This window comes from Mytilus californianus, unplaced genomic scaffold (assembly GCF_021869535.1).
Source record: "Mytilus californianus isolate M0D057914Y unplaced genomic scaffold, xbMytCali1.0.p SCAF_1, whole genome shotgun sequence".
Lineage (NCBI taxonomy): Eukaryota > Metazoa > Mollusca > Bivalvia > Mytilida > Mytilidae > Mytilus > Mytilus californianus.
Window position 1 is genome coordinate 104826016 of NW_026262581.1, and position 16724 is coordinate 104842739.

Below are 16724 nucleotides of genomic sequence, written 5' to 3' on the forward strand. Positions count from 1 at the left end.
AGCTTGTATTGCTCACCTGGTATGTAGCCAGCACCTTTGCAACTTGATCAGCTCCAAATGAGAAATCTTTATAAAGGGTCTCCAAATCAGCATTCCTATAATGTTTAAAAGAGTATTGGCCTTTATAGTATAAGATCTTGGTGAAATTGGCCATAATATTGGAAAATATGATATCCCATTAGCTTCAATAGGAACTTACTTTTATTTTGTTTCAATTTACCCTTTATTCAAGCTGTCATGAGAGTTCTTTTTATAGGCTAACTTGGGTTCATCAAACATGATTCCTGTTGTCTTGAAAGAAATGGCATTGTAGCATGGTTTGAAACTGGGAAATGATACTAGTTCATCTTACCGGTAAATGGCATCAATGAGTATAAAAAAATTTATATTTATAATGTTTTGCAGGTAGCAAAATTTAATATAACATTGAAACCACACTTGAGATGATTCAATGGCAGCAAACATAAATCTTCAGCAGGAACATAAATGCACAAAAGTTGGTTAGGATAGGGTTCTTTTCCTTAGGGATTTTCCTTCAATTAAGTTAATTGTTTTACCAAATTTTCTATATCTTAAGAGTTGCAACAATTTTTTATTGTAGCAATGGTTAAAAAAAAACTCAAAATTCTCAGAAGGGATTATAAATATATCATTTACTAGTAGGTTGGTCAGGTGGGGGTCGTTTAGCATATTGATTGGATATTATAGCGAAAAAAAATCTGAAGTTTTTGTGCCAAAGTACAGCCAATATTAGCGCCAAATTTTTTACCCATTTTAGCTAAAAGAGAAATTGTCAATGCACTTTTAAGTGACAGAAATTCATTCATAGTAGAATAATAAACTTTAATAGATATATCAAGACAGCACAATATACAAAATTTCATGTCCATAAACATAAAGCCCTTAACTAAAATATTTAATTTTAAATTTATGTCCAGTGAATGTATGAAATGGTCTCTTGATATACCCCCTGCACAGTACTCCTCATATAATGTGATAAGAACTGTTCCTTCTCTTTATCTAGTCTAGATTAGGGTGCAGATTCATCTATTTTTCTTATATTAAAATATGTTGTTGTTTGTAATTTGATGACAAAACGTAAATGACTAGTTGATGTTAGCCACATTTTGCACTAAGATACAGGTGAATGGATTAGTCTTGCGCTAAAATGGGCTATTATGTCCCCTGGTGGTTTTTAATTTTTCGCTAAAGTATCCTGCGACCGTTTGGTCACATTTGGCCCTTTAAAGATTTTATTTCGTGAATTTTATTTTCTGATTGTCTATTTCTAAAAACGCAGACATCCATGTTAGATGATACTTATGGTAATTTGTCTGAGTTCTTTACGAAGATCATAAAACATATTCTTAACTCAAAGCTTGGTAACAATTGGAAAAAAATTTCTAAATATTTTACTGAATTTCTTGTCCAATTTTTTTTTTTAATTTAAAAAGTGACAGCTAGGTTTAATGTAGCTTGGGTCATCAAACATGATTTTTAATTGAATTATCAATGTATGATTTCCCAAAGTTCATTAGGTGTATACTATATAGCTTTTACAGGATTTTCTATTTTTACTGATTTTACCCTTAACTTTTGCAAGTTGACACCAAAAGGATAATTGTGGCCATTTTCAATTTCAGAGAAAATAAAATGGATAATAGTTCTACACTCTAGATGACAGACGACAAATGACAGTGAGAATGCCAAACAATTAAAGACTCAAATTGCAGGTGAGCTAGAAAGATTTTGACTTGAAGTTTCAAATAGTAAATGAAAATGTGGAAACTTAATGACAGATGGATAGCAGACACAAAAAGTTTCTTTTTTTTATTTGCCATTATGTGTATCAAAGACTTAGGAGCAGCAAAAACAATTATTCTATTTATCATGTTTCTATTGTCCTATAAACTTTTACTTTACAGAATGTGTATGCTCTCCTTTCATGAGCTTTGTCTCAGCTGTAAAACTCATCAGAGAAGTAATACTTTTATTCCATCAATGCAATCTTAATGGACTGCAGAAAACTGTTCCTTGGTCCTTTTTAAATTCATGGTTTTGTGTTTTGGTACATTATAAATAAAGTGAACACAAGTATTTTCATGATTTAAAGTGAGCAGTGAAATAAATGTATATGAGAAAAATAATAATATTTCTGCTCATCAGAGAATTAAAACCTTTGTTCCATGGATGCAATCTTTAATAATGGACTGCAGAAAACAGTTCATTGGTCCTTTTTAACTTCATGGTTAGTGTTTGGTACATTATAAATAAAGTGAACACAAGTATTTTTATAAGTAAATTTTCATGGTTTAAAGTAAGCAGTGAAATATATGTATATGAGAAAATTAATAGTATTTCTGAATAGTGAAAAATACTCCTGTGTAAGTGTGGCAAGTCGCATCTTGAATATTAAGTAATTTCAACCTACGAACAGCATTATTGATTGCTGCTGCTTATTAGATAAATACATCACACTTTAAAATCCCAATCTAATACATGTACAGACAACTTGGCTGCTAGTCAATATATTTTTTCCAGAGAGAAGTCTAAATTTATTGAGCTAAAACAGACCAATGTGTTTTCTAGGGCAAAGAAGGCCTCATATTATAAAAGGAGATGCTGGGTATACTTCAATGAGAAAGCACCCAAATGACACGAATAACAAAAATACATCTAAGTCAATATACAGTCTAACATCCATATTTTACACCTTTCTTCCAGATTATTGGTTGAATATCGAAAGAAAATAAAATACAGTCTGCATAAAGTGTTTATTGACCCATATTTAGAAATGTCATTCGAGAAAAAATATGACATAAAAAAATCATTGACCATTATAACAGAAAATGATATTTTGCTGTCAACTACTGGTAAATATTTCCTTGCAAATCAAATTGACTGATGCAACATCCACTAATTGCATAGTAATTGACAGAATTTTTAACAGAGATATAATCTACATCCATCTCTTAGTTCCCTTTATTCCATTTCATATAATATTTTGGTATGGTTTTGATAGCATTAATTTTCAAGATCTTTCCCAACGTGGGAGAGACCTTATTGTTTTTTTTTTTTTTTTAAATACTTACTTTTTAACTTGGTTGTGCGCTGAGTTGAAAGCAAAACTACCGTGAGTACTTGGGGACATATTTCTGGGACTATCATGAGGGCTGTGACCTAAAAGAAGATAAGTACATTTCATAAGAGAAATTGCATCACTGTGCAAAGTCAGCTGTGACCTACATATTTTTTAATAAAAACATTATAACTACAAATATATTGAGAAGACATATGGATTAAAACTAATAAAAAACCAATTAGGTTCTCCTATTGCTGATATGCTGATTCTTCTCTTAAAAAAATTCAAATTGTCAAGTGCATGAATTTAAGTACTATGATTTCCCTTGCAGTCTGCAGCTTAATATGAAAGAATACCACAATCACCTGCAGCACTATTTTCTGCAATATTTATTTTCAAAATGAATAAAAGCTTTCAGCATAATCTTTTCACTGTGAACACTTATGCTTGTGTAAACAATGTGGTTCTGTCATTTTTTCAATTCAAAACCTGTTCAATTTATTCAGTTTTAATAATGTTTTATCAAAATATAACATTTTCTGATAAAATTTGTAGCAAACCAATAAAACACAGTAACAACTTCAAAAAAGATAAAAGATCAATGTCAGGTACTAGTTTACCAGTAAGGTAAACCTCAGCTTTCTGACAAACAAATAACCATGGTTACTTAATGCTTTGAATAAATTGAAGGGTATTTACTGAAAATGTAGTAACAAGGACTTCTTTTTACAGTAATCACTCAGACCTCATGTCACTTTTAAGACAGGAAATTAAAAACCTCATATTCATTTTTTTTTATGAAATATTCAGCATTATCCATTTTAGTGGATTCTATCAGAACTCTTTAGGCCTTTTTCTAAAACCCTGGTCTTCATATTATGCTTGAGATATTTGCATAACATGAACCTTTGGATTTAACATCCCCAGATAACAGGACCCATAGTTAAAAACTAGTTTTTATGAAGAAAAATTAATGTCATGTTGATTGTTATATAGGGCTAAGTTGAATAAAAATTGTCAATGCAAATAAGATATTTGTTTCCTAAGCAGAGACATAATATCTTTAGAGAAATACATCATGTAATCAGTCACACAACTTCTCCTGATTACAATACTAAACTTAATTATGTAAATCTGTAAATAAAGAAATAACACATTTACAATGATATTTACAACTACATGTTTAGAATATGTAACTGTATTGCAAGATTTACAGGACAATAGATTTTCCTGTATGCTTCAAAACAGATTTTTGTTTATCAACTTAAAAATGCTTCTTATGCCATGTGTCTATTTACATGCTGAAACATTTTGCTCGTTTCATAGATTCAGCTGTTGTAACACTAATAAGTTATAATGTTTCTCCATTTTTTGAAGCATTGTTCTGAAAGATCAGAATCATTGCTAGGTTCTGGGGTCTAACTAGATATTTGCAATCAAATTTATATTAGACTAGTAGCTGACTAATAAGAACAAAAAAGAATGCCATTTATTTTTGAACCATTCATATGTGTAAATGGTCCATTTAGTGTGTAAGCTTTCAAATTCCTACACTTCTGATTTTAACTGAATCATTCAATTATGGTAGGTTCCTTAAAACATTCTGCTCATAGTTGTATCATCTGTACTAAGAGTGGATCATCATAAAAGAAAAGCCTATGCTGACCTAAAAATGTGGTATACTTTATTTGTTCTGTTGCTCTTACATAGAGGTTTATTCTACATCTGTTTAGTTCATAGATAAACTATATATATTGCTCATGGTTGTTACAATACTAAATCCAAGTAATTAAAAAAGAAGGTATATAGTGTATCAATTCATCACACAAATCATACATGGTTCAAACATCAGCGTTGACAGTGATCACTGAAGATTAACTCCTTAGGCCACTCAGCCACTGTGGCCCTTGATGTGGGCTGGCAAAGAATTACAACAAATACTGTGATAAAATTGTGCCACAACCTCCTTGTAAAATACAGTACAGTATTAGTACTTGTATTGTCTTGCTGCTTTCCCTGTGACATACAACTATGTCTTCTGAAACGGTGTGTGAAATTTAAACTCAGTATCAGCAACTGAAACATGTATCCAATTTCAATTTGAAATGAAATGCAGTCTTTGATATAAAACATGAGATTAAAATTGATTAGTTTTCTGTATCAGACTGATGATGAAAGACAACTTTTTTTAAGACCTAGTCTCCAAAGGTTTGACTTCAAATTACACTTTTGTGAAAACATGAAAATGATTATTCTAAATGAAATAACTTTCAATTCATCATGGTCATTCTGTGTTAATCCTGCTGTGATTAGGGGATGACAATAAACTTCAGACACTCTAGTATCATATATTTTGCTTCAACAGATTTTTTTAAAACTTTTTCTGAAGTTGTCTAATTTCCACTTTCTGTCCTTACCTTTTCTTTCTGAAAAGAGGAATGTATGGCTAATCCTTTTTGAAAGGGGGTAGAAAAATAAGGAATGAAATTATTAGATCTTAGTGTTTCCTTATTCTGCAACAACAAATCCTTTATTCATTTTAACCATTCTATAAGTTATTCCGAAATGTACGGTAATTAAAATAGATAAATCAATCAAAATACTGAAAATAATTTGCCAGATCATTTCACAATTAATGTAATCAATTTCTGCTTAAGGAGTTTTCTGATGTTCAAATTGCAGCAAACAAAAGTCATTTACCAAAAATTAGCAACGAATCTTTTTCGGTCTACTAGAGACATTAATCAGACATAATTGGTTTTAGAGATTAATGTAAGAACAAAATACATTAAAGCACATTTTAGGAGTGTCAAGAAAAAAGCAGAAGATGTTAGCAGACAACATCTCAAACTGAAAACAGAGCCAATAATGTCAAGGAGGTGTAATTCATTAGAAAGTTTACACTCTAATGCCAACTAACATAAGAGTGTCATTAATTACTACAAAGACCAAACATGATAATTCTTCTGGGACTCCAACTACAAAAGCACATACTTTGAAAAACAAGAAAACTAGGAGACAACTGGATAGTTTCAATGGAACAACACTGAATGTTTTCCTTGGAAAATGCTTTATGATGAATAAATAAGCAACAGCCTGCAAATGCTAGTTATTTTTTTCAATTCCAAATTCATTTATCAAATCTAACTCATATTCCAAAGTATAGTAAAAAAAAATTTGTAGGTTTCTGGCAAATCCCTGAAGAGCTTACATGTTATAACTCATCACTGTTGAGCCGCTGACTGAAATGAAGTCATTCTGACCAGAAGTTTCTGTGAAATGTGTAGGAAGTAGCTATAGGTGACTAACGGATTGGAAAAATGCTCCAGCGTTACAACTCTTCAGTGTCAAGTTGCTGACTCTGTTCAGTAGTATCTTGGAAGTGTGATGGAAATACTTGTTGGACAAACAAACCGACAAGGAGAATGCAATATAGCACATACTCTTTACAGTTGTCAAAGAAGTAAGGACATAAAGGGACATATTAAGCCATTCTGTTCAGTTGTACCTTGGAAGTGTGATGGAAATACTTGTTGGACAAACAGACAGACAAGGAGAATGCAATATAGCACATACTCTTTACAGTTGTCAAAGAAGTAAGGACATAAAGGGACATATTAGGCCATTCTTTTCAGTCGTACCTTGGAAGTGTGATGGAAATACTTGTTGGACAAACAGACGGACAAGGAGAATGCAGTATAGCACATAATCTTTACAGTTGTCAAAGAAGTAAGGACATAAAGGGACATATTAAGCCATTCTCTTCAGTGGTACCTTGGAAGTGTGATGGAAATACTTGTTGGACAAACAGACAGACAAGGAGAATGCAGTATAGCACATAATCTTTACAGTTGTCAAAGAAGTAAGGACATAAAGGGACATATATAACCATTCTTTTCAGTCGTACCTTGGAAGTGTGATGGAAATACTTATTGGACAAACAGACAGACAAGGAGAATGCAGTATAGCACATAATCTTTACAGTTGTCAAAGAAGTAAGGACATAAAGGGACATATATAACCATTCTTTTCAGTCGTACCTTGGAAGTGTGATGGAAATACTTGTTGGACAAACAGACAGACAAGGAGAATGCAATATAGCACATACTCTTTACAGTTGTCAAAGAAGTAAGGACATAAAGGAACATATTAAGCCATTCTGTTCAGTAGTACCTTGGAAGTGTGATGGAAATACTTGTTGGACAAACAAACCGACAAGGAGAATGCAATATAGCACATACTCTTTACAGTTGTCAAAGAAGTAAGGACATAAAGGGACATATTAAGATAAAATTATGTGCCAATTTCAAAATTACAATACAAGATATTAAAATTCTAATGATAAAGGGTAAGAGTAATTTGGGAAATAAAAACAAAATGATGACTTACCATGACATCAAAACATCGAGAAAAGTCTTTATTTTCCTTGTTTACTGTTGTTTTTTAGTATATATTTTTTATTAGAAAAGTGTGGAGCACTCACAAAGAACTTAATATAAATATTTGTTGGATAAATATAAATAGCTTTAAGAAAACCTCTCTAAAATTATGTTGTCTATAAGGGAAATATGGATTAAAATCTGATTAAAATCAGCATACTTCTTTATTTCTATGAATTATGTTTATATTTCTTGATTTTTTGCATTTCCCTTTGTTATGAACATTTTGAAGTACCTTCTCTGCAAAAGCTTCATTTTCTAGGGCATGGAGCCTTAAGTTAGTGTCCTTGTTTGAATTGTTTCAAATTTTTCATAGTTTGGTATCATTTGGACCAGATGTTTCAGAGGACAAGATATTTGAAGAAATTTATCATGACAGGTGATCTAAAACCAAAACATATTCATGCTTCAGCAAACAGCCTTTAACTATTTCCTTGCCTGATTTTTTATTTGCATATATATATTGTATTTGATAGTCATAATTTTTCATTTCAATTTAAGCCAACGGACAGAAAATACAACAATTTCCTTTTAACTTTTTTTTTATCTAAAAACTATCATAATGTTGATATAATAATGTTGATATAAAAAGGATACAATTAAGTTACCAAATAGCAAGAGATTCAAATCTGGTAGAGGTGACAGGCACAAGTCTCAGATGTAATTTATAAAAAAAAAATTGTTTCTCAATTTCTTGGAATTTCCACTAATCTGTGATAATGGACAGCTAGGGAAATCTGGAAATCTAGATCCCTATATGAATTATTGGCTTGAAGGATAGAATAACAATCAAATATCAGACAATATTATGAATATCTGTACAGAGAAATCAATACTTAACACTGAAATCCCTTCTTTCTCTAGTCTCTCACAGAATGCCACTCAAAGCATGATAATTCTGTCAATAATCACCTCTGATACATCATTATATCAATTGCTGCCAATAATTACCCCATAAATTTGCAAAATTCAATTTTTCTTGTGAAGAATCAGAAATTAGTTCTGCTGTACTCCCTATAGTATGTTTATGAGCATTTAATTCTATAATAAAATGGACAACTTGCATGCTTCAACTAGTGTGCACTCAGTCTTCCAACTGCTTCTATACACATGCAATCAGGTTAATGAATATATAATGAAAGTATTTATTGGAAAATTTACAATGAAGCCACACTATCAATTGTATTCCACTGACTTTTAATTTGGTACATTCCTCTAGTAATAACTGTAATGTTTATTGAACAAATACATGTACTGCTAAGTGTAGTAAGACTTCTTTGCAATTTTATCTTTATAGGTAAAATGGACCAAAGAGAGCAATTGAACATTAATATCAACTGGTTATTGTTTTCTTGAAATTTTCTGATCAAGTTTCCTGCACATATAGTCTATTTGCATGTTCCAGTATCAAAAAGCAGTCAGATTGACATGTCAGGTATTTGTTCACAGAGCACCATTGTAAACTTTTTTACACAAAACTATAAGAGTTTTCTTTAAAAGGGAGATATTTTTGTCACCGGTTTCCCCACTATAGTAGTTTGACGATTTGGTAGAAATTACTCAATGCATACACAATCTACTTGAAATCCATAAACATTGTAAATTTCAAATTGGTGTTATGAAGGTCATATGAATAGTTATGCTGAAATATTCCACAAACCAGGAACAGCACAAATGGATGACATCATAACATGTTTATGTGCACAAACAAGTCATAATTTTGGGAAGGGCATCTTATATTAAAAATCAGAGTTTATTGCTTTTTTCTCTTTCAGAATGAGAATATTAATGGAAATCAAATGTAAACAATTTTAACTCCAGCAGTCAGGGATAAGTAAAAATTTCAGATAATTTAAATCAGTTTTAGAGAGATTATAGAAAAGTCTTTTATATATTAGATATATCCCATAAGACCTTGGTCATTCAAGGTAAACATAACATGAATAAACTGGTAAGTATTGAAAACAATAGGATGAAGTAACCTGCTTTTGTTATTGCCTACTAACAGGGGCATTATCTACGATTAAGGATGTCAATTTCCCTTTCAACTATACATATACTAGAAAAACAATAATACATGCAAATGCATGAAATTATCCAATAATCTAAAGATGAAACTTATAATGAGTAGGCCTGAAAAATTCTTTAAAATCAATTTCAAATAATGCTAATTTCCCAATGGAATCCTGTTTCTAATGAAATATTAATGTTGTGGGGAAGTTCACCCTCACAGGGACTTATCTAGTCAGTTTGACTGAGAAAGTCATCATATGTTTTTGACATTCGCCTTGTTTAATTTGGATTTTATGGTAATCAAGAATATATTCTAGAATTGTGTGTTATCAGAAACACTAATTAATTAGTTTTATTGTTAAATAAATTACTTTGTTTATGTTTCTGTTTACCTCTGCAAACTTAAAACAGCTGTTTACTTTGAAACTGCTTTTGTTGTACACAATTTTACACTTCAGTACAAGACCATTTTGTTAAAAGTTGAAATGAGTATAACAAAATTACATGACACTCTTGTACTAATTAGTTAATAAAGAAATAGTGAACTTAATGTACTCAGGTGCAAGGTAGTTAATACATCAACTATCATAACAAACTTGAAATGATTGTCTGGAATAATAAGAGTAATTCAAAATATAATAAAAAACGTCCCATAATATTTTTGAAATTATATTTTTCAAAATTTGTTTTCAAACAAACTTTTTAAACACTGACTTGGAGAATTTATTTGTTTACTGTGACACAAGGATTATTTGAGTATTAGTCATCACTTTGAAGTTCAATGGACTTAAAATGAGTAACCAAATTATACTTATATTAATATGTAAGAAAAAATATATAAATATAAATAGTGATGATCGATAGTCTAATGTCTTGTGAACATTTAAAGCATGTTATTGGATGATTTACAATAACTTTCGATTTTTAAATTCAGGGGACCAAAAAAGCAGCCTCATCATACTTTCTCCTCATGCACCTTTTGGCATATGTTTAACAGAAAAGATTATATATGTATTTCTTTTTAAATATCTCTTTTTAATAGTGATTTAAACGTATTAAACACATACTTGCCACTCACAAGTACACCCATTACTGACTACGCAACCTTAATTCCTAACCATGACGTTACCTCTTTACTGAAATGGTTACATTAGATTTTTTGTTAAATGCGATGACAGTATGAAGTGTTAACATCTCCTTATTCTATTTCTACGTAGAGTATTGTCTTCTATTATAACCAAAGTGGTAATCTTGCATACTTGTTTTGAAATGTACTGTGAACAGGGAACATTTAACAGAAAGTCCTATAATTGTTGGTATTGTTAGATCATTATTTCATTGTTAAGTACAAAATATAAGATGGAGCCTATACAACTAATTATATTTTAATCATATTTAGGTTTTAATAAATGATCTCTTGAAATAAACTTATGGGCTTCAAATGTATATATAGTACTCTAAAAGTCTCATGCACATTTTGTCTTAAAAATTAAAAGACCCAGAGATACTCTTTTATTCAAAATTTGCAAATTCATACTATTGATGCCGTACACATTTGGGGAGTAAAAATTTTTCTTGTTGGTATACTTTTTCTGCACAGTCCTTTACCATTACGTGTAAAAATCTGTTTAAAATCACTTAAATCAGTGGAATTATGCTTTTAGTCCCATTTCCCCTATTTAAAACCAAAAAGGGTTCTGTGCTGAATCTACCCCTGAGTCCAGCCTTACTTTCAAGAGTCAATGACTCATGGACTGATCTTAGTAAGAACCCTTATTGATAAAGACTCAAGTGAATCAACCCAAAATCCTTTCTTTTGGATGAATAAAGTATTTATATTAATTCTATCATGAACTAATTAAGTTCAATATTTAACAAGTTTATCACCAGTACATGGTTGGAATGAAAACAGCTGGTATTTTTATCTTATGATAAATATTGATACTTATAACACCTGTACTATAAGATTAGTAAACCTGATATTGTATTCCCTATGTTATACAATCTTCCTATGATGATTGCTTTAGGGCTTTTATTCTTGAACTTAAAATGATAAAAAGCTACTTCTAAAATAAAGTAATTTTCTTGTAAAAAAACATCCAGTGAATACGAACCAGTATCTTATGATTTTAGTGAATTATTTAAAGATTTTTAGTATAGACTTTGATTTATGATGAGTTCTCCTTAAAGACTGACCAAATCACAAATTTTAACATGTAAACTTTGCGTAAGTTTCAAATGCATAATAAGAACCAAATAATTTCCATGGAAATGAGATGTGCAAATGCTAATATAACTGTATACCAAATATCATTGGCTAACCATTTATGGTTCCCCTTAAACTGACCTAATCACAAACTAAATTGTTGATGCAACTGACAACTAAATTAGCACACCTAAGACTTTGTCAAGACGGGACAACAACCACCATATTTTCATGCTATAGTATAGTAAAATTATCAGTCTTTCGGTATTATATTAAGAATGTTTCTTAAAAAAATAATGTATTAATTTTTTCTTATCATTCAAAAAAAATATTTAAATTGAACTGTAAAAGAAATAACCATCATTTTACCTCCAAGCCATGACAGGCATTTGTGCTTCCTATATCGAGATCGCCCTCGGTTTTTATCACCTAAACTGGTCAGGTTTTCAACAGATCCAGAGGACCAACTGCTGTGATAATGTAGTCTCTTTAACAATAATATATCATCATCCATGTTGTTTTATTATTTCATAAATACTATGATTTACAAATACAATTTTTTAACTAAGAACATGTTGTATTTCTATTCCATTTGTCATATAAATAAACTTCTTAAAAGTGCACTGTACAGATTATCTCCCTTTGTTTACATCTACTACAATTTGTAAGCTACTATCTTGAATGTCTTCTAATCCATTGTTCACATGATCATACATAAAAAAAAATCCTATTAGTGCATAGGAATAAGAACAAAGTCAGGAAATCACAGAATGGTTTCTATGGAATCAGTCAGTTTGAGCATGATGAAGGAGCTTCATAACAAAGAAAATCTTCCAATTACAATTTATCAAAAGATTATCCATAAAATACACGAAAAACTACAATGATATAAATCTATTTCTTTCCTGTTGATCATTTCAATTGGTGAGGAAGAGGATTCTCAATAACAATCATTGACAAAGTCTCCTTTTCAATCAAAGGCAAACATTCACATTGAAAAATTTCCCTGTAAATTTAACACAACAAAATGATCATTTCCTTCACTTGCACAATTCTCATTCTATTTGTTTAACTTATTCATACTGCTGACTTTAGCATACTGACAAAAAATCCAATAACACAACTGCTAAAAGGGACAGAAATGGAATACCTAATGAATCACAATAAAAGGTGTAATTGATCTTGTAATTATCTCCAATGAAGCAATTCTCCTATTTTTTCCTTTTCAGCAACATTACATATAATACAAGTATCTCTTTAGCATGTTTAGGTCCTGATTATTCAGCAACAGAATGTAAGATCCTCAACTTGACCTAGGAGTTCCATAAAAATGTATCCACCAGTCAATCAAACACCATGTGGTCATACCTTTAACCTACTAAGCTTTCACAGATATTATGAGATAATAACTAATCATTAATTGAATCTGTTAATTATTAATATCTATCATTTTCACCTTCTAATGTTCAGATATATAGATGATGAATATCACAAAAATTCAAATAACAAAATGTAGAAAAATTCAAAGATTGGATAATAAATATTAGACGCTTAGGACTAACACATGTTCTCTATATGTCTTATATTTAAACTATAGTGCCAAAAAACTCTAAAAAAATATTTGAAAAACTTTCTCTGCAGTGGTCAATGAATTTCTTATGATAAGGATAATGATCTCTAACCACTGTCAAAATCAGATCAAAAGATTAATTTAATCCCATTTGTACTTCTGTTATTATGTGAACATTCAACTTCTCATGTTGAGCTGACGATTTCAAGGAAAAAAAGTGAGCAGCATCTGTTAAGAAAATTGACTAATTGATGCCTGAAGATTCTGATCATGATGTAGAGACAACTTTTGCTTCCATTAAATTGATATAAGTAACTTCCTCAATATATAAATCTTGAGATATCTGATTGAATATAATTACTGCTTGTCATTTCCAAGGTCATACTAATTTGTATGGACTGTTTATTCTTTTAGTAAATATATATTGGCACAAACAATGAAGAATATTTACCAATGCCAATGATAAATACAAGTATTTATACATCAGAATAATGAACAAATGTGTATTCTTGAGTATGTAATCAAAATTAATAAGCAAATACAGTGTACTACTGTTAATTCAAAAAGTAATCATTTGCAACAGATGAATGCAAATTAATCTCTGGACAATTCAATCAGTTGTTTAATGGTAGAAATCTTTCGTATGCATATAAAAGTATCAGTATAAATATGAAGGTATGATTTGGTGTTTATACAACTTTAAAATTCATAAAGACAAAACATTGTACAAGAGCACAAGCAAGGTCAAAACATTTCTTTGCCATAAGAAGACAATTGCAATACACTCCCAGTATTATGAACATGTGTACAAGTTTCACTCCATGATAAACTATCTCAAACAAAAACTTGTACATCATCAGTGAACTGCCAAATTTTGGCAAAACTCTTAATTTGACAAATACTTTTAAAAGTTTACTTCATAAGTTTCAAGTTAATGTAACTATAACTGCATGGTAAAGTACCTTAAATTTATCAAACAATATCATTCACCATATTAACCTACCTGGCTATTTCAGTGACGATGTTACACTGTATCACTCAAAAATATCATTCACCATATTAACCTACCTGGTAATCTCAGTGACGATGTTACACTGTATCACTCAAAAATATCATTCACCATATTAACCTACCTGGTAATCTCAGTGACGATGTTACACTGTATCACTCAAAAATATCATTCACCATATTAACCTACCTGGTAATCTCAGTGACGATGTTACACTGTATCACTCAAAAATATCATTCACCATATTAACTTACCTGGTAATCTCAGTGACTAAGTTACACTGTATCACTCACTGAGATAGCCAGGTATGTTAATATGGTGAATGAGATTGGTGAGTGAAAGTGTAACTTTGTCACTGAGAAAACCAGGTAAGTTAATACGGTGATTGAAATCGGTGAGTAATACATTGTAACATTGTCACTGAGAAAACCAGGTTAGTTAATATGGTGAATGAGATTTGTGAGTGATAAAGTGTAACTTTGTCACTGAGATAGCTGGGGAAGTTAGTATGGTGAATGAGATTGGTGAGTGATACTTTGTCAAAGAGACAGCCAGATAAGTTAATATGGTGAATGAGATTGGTGAGTGATAAAGTGTAACTTTGTCACTGAGATGACCAGGTAAGTTAATATGGTGAATGAGATTGGAGAGTGATACAGTGTAACTTTCTCACTGAGATAGCCAGGTAAGTTAATATGGTGAATGAGATTGGTGAGTGATACTTTGTCACTGAGAAAGCCAGACAAGTTAATATGGTGAATGAGATTGGTGAGTGATAATGTGTAATTTGTCACTGAGATAGCCAGGTTAGTTAATATGGTGAATGAGATTGGTGAGTGATAGTGCAACTTTGTCACTGAGATAGCCAGGTAAGTTTAATATGGTGAATGATATTGGTGAGCAATAAAGTGTAACTTTGTCACTGAGATAATCAGGTAAGTTAATAAGGTGAATGAGACTGGCAAGTGATACAGTGTAATATTGTCACTGAGAAAACCAGGTAAGTTAATATGGTGAATGAGATTGGTGAGTGATAGTGTAATATTGTCACTGAGAAAACCAGGTAAGTTGACATGGTGAATTATACTGGTGAAGGATACAGTTTAATATTGTCACTGAGATAACCTGGTCTGAAGTATGTTATATTGCTGAGCGAAACAGTGTAACATCATGAATGGCAAAAGAATTTGGCAAAAGAAATATAAGGGTTCGACCTCATCCATCTTATCAATTTTGTTTCAGGTTTCTCTAGACTTTTTCCCTGATCAGACAATAATCTGATTTCACCTTGAACTGGTCACATACATCAATTTCATCAGAATATCAATAATCAGTTAATTGCATTTGATAGCAATCCGCAACAATGGACTAATTAAACTAGAGGCTCTCAAGAGCCTGTGTCGCTCACCTGATTCTACTTTGGTTTTGGAAATCATGTAAAAATAGATTAAAATCATAACAGATACCCTAATAATGAGTGAGGCCAAATCTGGTTAAATATTGGTCCTGTAATTTAATAAAAAATCCTGGTGGCCATCTTGAACAGTAAATCGGCAACAAAGTAGCAACACTTAATCAGCACCTCATAAGAAACATTTATGCCATGTTTTGGTTTCATTCCATTCAGTGCACCTCTAGAAGAAGCATTTGTATGTATTTCCCATAGGGTCTTATGTTAAAGGAAGTCCCCCCATTGGCGGCCATCATGGATGAAGGATCAGCTTCAAAGTAACAAAACTTAGTCAGCACCTCATAAGGAACATTCATGCCATGTTTGGTTTCAATCCATTCAGTATGTGGTTCTCTAAAAGAAGACATTTGTATGTATTGTCCATAGGGTTCTTTGTTAAACATTGTCCCCATCTGGCAGCCATCATGGATGAAGGATCAACTTCAAAGTAACAACACTTGGTCAGCACCTCAAAAGGAACATGCATGCCATGTTTGGTTTCATTCCATTCAATGGTTCTCTAAAAGAAAACATTTGTACGTATTTCTCATAGGGTCCTATGTTAAACTAAGTCCTCCGTTGGCGGCCATCTAAAATTATGGATCGGCTTCATAGTAACAACACTCGGTCAGCACCTCATAAGGAACATTCATGCCATGTTTGGTTTCATTCCATTCAGTGGTTCTCTAAAAGAAGACATTTGTATGTATTTCCCATAGGGTCCCATGTTAAACTAAGTGCCCCGCTGGCGGCCATCTTGGATTATGGATCGGCTTCGAGGTAACAACACTCGGTCAGCACCTCATAAGGAACATTCATACCATGTTTGGTTTCATTCCATTCAGTGGTTCTCTAAAAGAAGACATTTGTATGTATTTCCATAGGGTCCCATGCTAAACTAAGTCCCCCGCTGGCGGCCATCTTGGATTATGGATCGGCTTCAAAGTAACAACAC

The 16724-nt window shown here is 31.5% G+C and overlaps 1 protein-coding gene across 4 annotated transcripts in view; it reads right to left on the reverse strand.

Annotated features, from left to right (window-relative positions):
* Positions 1-16724, reverse strand: part of LOC127728590 (microtubule-associated serine/threonine-protein kinase 3-like) — a 110189-nt gene that overhangs the window by 36573 nt on the left and 56892 nt on the right. For 3 of the 4 annotated variants that reach the window (XM_052236135.1, XM_052236116.1, XM_052236144.1), the window contains one exon: positions 3093-3180. In XM_052236135.1, coding sequence (XP_052092095.1) covers positions 3093-3180 — 88 coding nt within the window. Of the gene's footprint in view, positions 1-16; positions 96-3092; positions 3181-16724 lie in introns of all 4 variants that reach the window. The other variant, XM_052236125.1, reaches the window with a different exon arrangement.